The sequence below is a fragment of the Mastomys coucha genome, unplaced genomic scaffold (assembly GCF_008632895.1).
Source record: "Mastomys coucha isolate ucsf_1 unplaced genomic scaffold, UCSF_Mcou_1 pScaffold14, whole genome shotgun sequence".
In the NCBI taxonomy this organism is placed as follows: domain Eukaryota; kingdom Metazoa; phylum Chordata; class Mammalia; order Rodentia; family Muridae; genus Mastomys; species Mastomys coucha.
Window position 1 is genome coordinate 23,014,628 of NW_022196896.1, and position 7,500 is coordinate 23,022,127.

Consider the following 7,500-nt stretch of genomic DNA (forward strand, 5'->3'; position numbering starts at 1 on the left):
CTCTCTCTCTCTCTCTCTCTGTCTCTCTCTCTCTCCCTCTTGCCCCATCCTCAGAGGAAAAAAAGATTAAAAATATTTTTCAGTAGACCTTAGGTTATTAATTATACATAGAAATAAGCAATAAGCACTTTCAAGTTGTTTAAAAGATAGAGAATTGAAAGGCCAAGCCCTCAGAAATATCAATAAAAAAGAATTGAAAAGAGAAAGGGATGCAGAGAGAGGGATTGAATGGAAGTCAAAACTTCAGAAGTCTTCATAATCTACACTTATAATTGGGTACTTATGACTCATATAGTTTTCTTTGAATAGCTATCATGAAGGTTATTTGAAACACAAGAGTTAGCCTAAGAGGATGGCAAACAGGTTTGCAAAGTAAAACAGCATTGGTGAGTGTAATGTTTTTATTTGTCCATAACAGGATTTACATACATCCATTACATATATATACATGTATATGTATATATATATATGTGTGTGTGTATAAAAAATATATAAATACACACACATATATACATATACATATACATATATATATGTATATGTATATGTATATGTATATGTATATGTATATGTATATCCAGGTGTGTTACCCAAATGTTCAGTTACAAAGGACACTAAGAGTTGTCTGTCCATAGCAACTTCACTGGTTTTGTTTTGAGTTGGTCTCTCTTTTCTTTCTTTCTTCTTCTTCTTCTTCTTTTTTTTTTAACACAAATCATCGCTTGTAAGCATTGATGTTAAAAACAGAAAAACTGTCTAGTACACAGTGGCTATAAATGCCAAATCAATTTTCAGCAGATAATAAAGTCCATGTTTTACAATCAGCAATGCACTGTTTTACTACCCAAAAATGTAAGCTAATAATATATAGCTCTCCTAAATGGAAAATGCAGATATGCTGTTAAAAAATGGGCCAACTGTGAGAGGATGGATCATTCCTGCAGGGACCTTCTCAAAGCTATGTGTAAGTGTTTTGAAAATATCACATGATGTGGCCATGTGTTAAAAATTACAGCCAGTTAAGTTCTCTGCTAGGAAAAATATGTGGGCAATTTATGAAATGCACTCCAGGATGGAGATGTCTTAAGTAAAACCAGATTTTCAAAACAAACGTTTTTTTCCCCCTTTTGGAAACTTGAACTTAAAAAAAAAAGTTCCAGGCACATCTGGAGAGCAGGACCATTGAGAAGGGTGGTCTGACCTAATGCTAGCCATCTTCTGAAAGAACAGCACTATTTCTGGGCTCCAGGGACCGTGCTCATTTACTGTCCTTTTAAGGACACAGTCCTGAAGGCTTTCTGTAGGTCAACGCTTGCTATTTGATAACAGTACACAAAGACTGATAAAAATATAAATGTTTCAGAAAACTTAGGGTCTCTTTCTCCTGAAACAATATAATGCCAAGGTCTCCCAGACTTCTCTGAAAAGCACTTCCTTCTCCTGAACACAAGGATCTGCTTGTCAGAAAAAAAAAAGAAAAGAAAAGAAAGAAAGAAAATGACAGGCAGTGAAGTCATATTTCCTTCTAAGTGAGTTAGATAACTTTAAAATAGTTTATTTCTCTAAAGTATGCTCAACCTCTGAGTTTTCCTAGCTCATTTTGTAACAGTATGTTATCAACAACTAACAAAAGGAGGGGTGTTTTTTCCCAAAACAGTTCTACAAAACCCTAAATTAAAGCTTCTTTTTCACCTACCCACTCCCAGGATGCCGCGTGTCTGAATATGTTCAGCATCTGCACATCTGTTTCTAGTGATTCCAAATTTTATAAAAGAGGTCTTAGATCTGAGAATTATTACATCAAGTCTGAGACAAGGAACCACTTCTGACACTTGAACTACAAATAAATAAATTGGAAAGTTGAGATTTAAATGTGTAGGCAAGAAAAAAAAAGGAACAGTGATACCAGGTTATATAAACATACTTTTCCCTTTTAAACTTCTACCCAGACTGTTTTATTAAAAATGCAAAGCTACCCCCAAGATAGCAAGAAAAAGTCTATTAATATAAATATACATGAATGGACTAAAATATGCTAAAAACATATTAGGAGATAGTCCATCTGATACTAGATTTAAAAAAAAAAGTACAGATGGGTGTCAAAAAATAGCCAAGTATCAGATCTGTTCAAGTATGGCCATCCTGGATCATGCTCACAGTCACAGCTGTTTATTATAGTCTCTGCATCCAAGCACAAGGTTGTCTAACACAGTGGGAGAAAGAAGGAGGGAGGGAAGGAGGGAGGGGTCAAGAGAACGAGAGAGAGACAGAGAGAGAGAGAGAGAGAGAGAGAGAGAGAGAGAGAGACAGAGAGACAGAGAGACAGAGAGACAGAGAGTCAGAGAGAGAGACAGAGAGAGAGACAGAGAGAGAGACAGAGCGAGAGAGGAAGGGGGAGCAAGGGGGAGGCGAGGGGAGGGGGAGAGGGCAAGGGAGAGACAGAGCAATAGGGACAGAGAGAGGCAAGCAGAAAGGCAGAGACAGACAGACAGGCACACAGAGAAAGGTCATACTTCAGAACACCACTACAGAACCAGTCAGCTATTAACAACTTAACACTAAAACCAACTTCCAATAGCAAAGCCTTAAGTATAATTCAGTGCTTTGGAGCTTTCTTTAAAAGTCATGTGAGGAATAAGGAGAAGAGGTCCTAACTAGCCCCCCTCCCTCCTTGTCACTGACAAGCACATTTGGTTCTATTTTACCAAAATATCACAGACTCTGGTGGGTGCTGCTAGACCATGTAATACTCATCTATTAACACTATAAAAACAAAGAACCTATGAGTTGTCATAAAATTTCCAGGAATCTGTGTTCCAACGGTCTTATAAAATAAAAAGTAAATAAAACACAAGCCCTCCTTTACCAATTCTATATTATATAACAAGGGTACATTTCTTCCTCAGTTACATGTTGCATATAAATGAAGCTGAGAGCTTAAAGAGTTAAAATGACCTTTCTAAGACCTCAGTTATTATCTTTTTTTTGGTCATTGAAATTACCCATATTTCATCTTCTATGCAGTCCTAGTTCCCTAAACAACAACAACAACAGAAGTGCAATCCTGGACAAACACGTCCTTTTACACACATATCAATAATGATGAGAGCAGACTTCGAGATGTATCCTAAAGGGAAAACATTCTTCAAACAACTGGCGATACCTACACACAACTGTGGTTTCAGAAAGCTGGCAGATAATGTTTCAAAACACCATCTGGGAGGTGTGTAAACTCTGACCAAGCACGGCCTCTTCTGCCGGCCCTACCCAAATAATCTGCATGCACCAGCCAGCTGGAAGATCTTTGAGTGCCCTGTCTTTATCTGCTCTGCATTCGGCACAGGACAATTTAGAGAGTTCTCGAGAGCAGTAGAGACAGCCCTTCTCCTGAACCAGGCTTCACAAACACAGCTTTCCCTGGCAGCAATCACTGAAACACTCCAGTTTCCAAAGATAATATTTTTCTGGAGAATTGTCATACACTAAATTTCCAGGGACAGAGGAATGTCACTAATTCAGCATACTTCTAAATGACGCGAATTCAATTACTTACAGGATAACATCTAAGGACTATGGTTTAGAGCAAGAAATTCCTTCTAGTGCCAAAGCTGCCTTCATTATGCTTTGACATAAACAGCTCTTCAAAGATGTTCTCCAAGAATTCTACCATAATCTAAAAACTCTCTCCGCAGGCAAATAACCAGCAAGAGAGTGCAGATGATAGACCAGCGACCCAGAACAGAAAACACTTCTCAGTGGAGCTAAGCCCCTGTGTAAACTGCTCAGCAAACATCCATGGCTTCCTTCCCCTCAGCTTCAAAGGCGCATCTCTCCATATTCTGCACCCCTCAATCCAGATTTTGATAGTTTTCTTTGTGTCACTTCCCAATCACACCTCTATCACCTCACAGCTTCTCCCTGCCCTCATCCAACAGAACAGTCGTGGGGCAGTCGGCATTTTCCAAGCATTATAGAAAGTGAAGCTTCCTCCCTTGCAAGAAAAGAGGACTCACTCACCAGGCATCCCGGAATCCAGCGTGTAACACACTGAAAGCAACTCAGTGTTAAGAGGGAGCGCGATGCGGGCTCATGCCTCCTGTTCTGGAATGTGCGGGGCGGTGGAGAGGAGGGCCGTCAGAGGGGCTGGGGCGGCATGGCCCGAGGCAGGGTGCTGGGCGCGTGCGCCTGCCAGGCAGAGACAGATGGAGAGCTGACACTCCGGATTGCACTTGGAGCAGAAATGTGCAGGATGACAGGAACACATGTGGCCTTGAACCCAGCCCTGTCTCTTCAGGCAGAACAATGACAGGGACGTGTGTACAAAGTATCACAACTCCTGTCTCCCTTTCTCCACTCTTCCTCCTGCCCCAGTTCCAGAGCACCAAAAGGCAGAAAGTGAAATGCAGAAAGATAAGCTAAATGCTGAATAATTCATTCACCACCACCACCACCACCCCTTCCCAGCTCCAAGTTAACCCTTATTTTGCCAAAAGATGGCAATGCTGACCTGACCCCAACTCACACTGAAAGCCTTCCTTCATCTTCTAATTTTAACAGACATTACTGGGAAGTTTGGTTTGAAACAAACAAGGGCACAGACCACAAAGCTTTTTTTATTGATCTGGAAACCCCAAACAACCTAAAAACATCTTGCAAGATTGTGTTGTGCCAGTTTATCGTCCAGTACAAAGTATGAGCAGTATACTTGCAGCAGCTTCCAGGAGCATGTGTAAAACAGAACACTTTCTTAGGAGCAGAATCTAACCATGCTTAGTTTACTACTGTGCTCCGAATCCACTGGGCTCCCAGGTTGATTTGCTCTAAACATTTTCAGCTTGCTTTCCTCTACTTTGCATAGAGATCCACAGGAGACAAAAACAAAATCTTCATTGTAAAGCCTTTTCAAAAGCTAAACAATCGTGCCATTTTGGGAAGGGGGTGCATGGGGGGCACCCTTAAATGTTTCTCCTGACTGTGAATAACACATACCCAGCCTGGCTGGATGGACTCTTCCCTATTAAGCTTTAATGGACACCATGATATATAAAACTTTTTTTATAAAGCCTTTGTTACAGCGCTTTATCTAAAGCTGGCCATTTCCTTCTCAGCAGTGTCTCTTTAGTCCTTTGTAAAACATCCTTGCCTCATAGGAGAAACATAAGCCTGCCTGCCTGCCTTGCCCGCCTGGTTCTAAACACACAAAGATGCCAGGCAGAAGGAAAACATTATTCTCTTCGAAAACTCCTCTTCACAATTTAACACTCGGAGCTCTTCCCTGGGTCTGTGTTTGATTGTTTGTTTTAACAACAGGGCTCATGTGGTGGTCAAGCCCTCAGGCTCTACCTTTCCAATGTACAGCCAATCCACTAGACACACAGAATTCTACTAAACAATTCTACTCAGGACTGACCAGCCAGCCAGCTCAGTTGACCATGAAGAGGGACCGGCCCCTTTAACTCTTGCTATTCTGGCAGTGATCCACGTGGCCTCTGCTTATTCGACATTTTCCATCAGCTTTGATCAGATTGATTTTTAATCCCCTCCTTGCTGCCTTCAAGAACTTCTAAAAGACCCCATCTGAAAACGGGCATTGATTCTGACCTCTACCCACTGTCTCCCTTTAGCCAAGAGTGTTTCAAAGCACACCCTGCACAAACAGAAAATACATCATCTTTGATAAACGCATTGATCAATAAGAACTTCTGAACGCTGTACCTGAGAAGGGCTGCTTCAGCCAGTGAACCCCTCAAAAAAATCCATCACTGTCAGAGACAACTTGTAAAAAGACGACAATTCATAGTGATTACTCTGTTCTGTCACGAATAGTATACTACACTCTATTTATGAGGGCAATCTTTTTGTTCATCTTAGTTAGATGTCACTTGTAATGAGGTTCTGTGTAATGGATTTCAGTTCTGTTAAGCAGCAAGCTCAAACATTCTTGTGACAGAAATCGTTATAGCATACATGAGTGTGATCACCAATTAAGTGCTGGCATAAGGGCCTTTATGGAATCCAGAATCCTAAATCTGAAGATTTCCATTTTTAAAAGAGTATTTTTGAAAAGCCATTCAATGCTACACACCACTTTTTTTTTCTTTAATACTATACCTATGGAAGAAAGAAAACATTTTCACAGTAGGACACCTAACCTTTCATCAATATGCACGGTGAATCACTTCTAAAATAGAAAGTCATATGACAAAATGCAATACACTTCAAGAAAACTGGATGATATCTGGTTTCAAAACTGGGTCTTAATATCGGTACACTCCAAGGCCCGAAACCACGGCTCAGAAAATTGAACTTCCTTCCATATGCTGTGTGATTATGTATCTTTTCTATGTGTAAAAAGGCTTTTTAAGCTGTTATCTGACTACAGTAATTGCCACTTTAAATTGATCCACGTCAACAAAACCTGGATCCCTGGAGATTCTCACCTTCAAGTCTGATTGCAAAAAGGGCCTGGCTGAACATACATCTGAGGCTAGTTCAGCGTTTTTCTCAAGGTGCCTGTCGCTTTCTTTCACCTAGAGACAGGCAAAGCTGCAGCCCCATTTGGCATCTCTCCCTGACCTGGGAAACCTGGGTAAGGATAGATACAGTGACTGAGACAGAAATAACTTTCTCTTTAATAAAATGAGTACAAGGAGCCAAGATCTCTAACATCCAAACTGTATAATAAAAGTAGACAATCAATAGCATGATGAATGCAGCTACTTAGGCAAACAATGAGAAACGGAGTGTGTACTATGAAAGTTGTCTCCAGTATAGAACCCTGCCCTGTGTCCCTATCAATACACACTTTATAAAATTAAAATACACTCATAACAACACAGAACACCTTAATGACCACTTAAGTACTTTTTCAGAAAAGGTGCAGCAATGACTTTTAACTTAGTGGAAAGTCTACTTTTTAAAAGGCAATTTTAGGAAGACATTTGTCTAAATCATCACTTTGAAAATCAGCAAACTTAGCCAATAATGAAATGCCGGACTCATTAAAAAATACATGAGTAGGTTTGTGGCCATAACTCCAGGTTCCTCTTCATCAAAACACTACAGTACTGTGCTAATTCCACAGCAAAACAACACCACAATACACACATCTTTCCTTTGTTCATATCTGACTCAGCCACAGAGACCAGCCATCCAGTGACATTATCTGCAGCAAATAAATGAGAGATCTCTACCCTGGTGAAGAGAGAGTTTGAGCAAAAGCTTTTTCAGGGGCTCCTCAACATCCCTTTCTGACTCTTGCTGGCTCTTGTATGATAGACTGTGACTGCTGCACACCGTGGGTATTAACTGAGTTAATTCAAAGGATCTGGAACCTCATTGATCCTGATTGAAAGCAATACGCCCAACCAAATACTCTCCTACCCCATCTGCTCTGGCCTGCCACCAGCTATTCAATACAGGAGAATTAATAGTTTCAGATATTCTAACCGGCCCAATAAAGGCACTCATTTAAGCTGGGCTGCATTAACAAAATGAGAA

The 7,500-nt window shown here is 40.5% G+C and overlaps 1 protein-coding gene across 7 annotated transcripts in view; it reads right to left on the reverse strand.

The window, feature by feature from the left end:
* The window catches only part of Runx1t1 (RUNX1 partner transcriptional co-repressor 1), a 154,548-nt gene that overhangs the window by 107,383 nt on the left and 39,665 nt on the right, over positions 1-7,500 (reverse strand). The window contains exon 1 of one of the 7 annotated variants that reach the window (XM_031366579.1): positions 4,018-4,438. The exons of the other annotated variants lie outside the window; for them this stretch is intronic. Within the exon in view, the coding sequence (XP_031222439.1) occupies positions 4,018-4,024 (7 nt within the window). The 5' untranslated portion in view covers positions 4,025-4,438. Of the gene's footprint in view, positions 1-4,017; positions 4,439-7,500 lie in introns of those variants that run through there. 7 annotated transcript variants of the gene reach the window in all.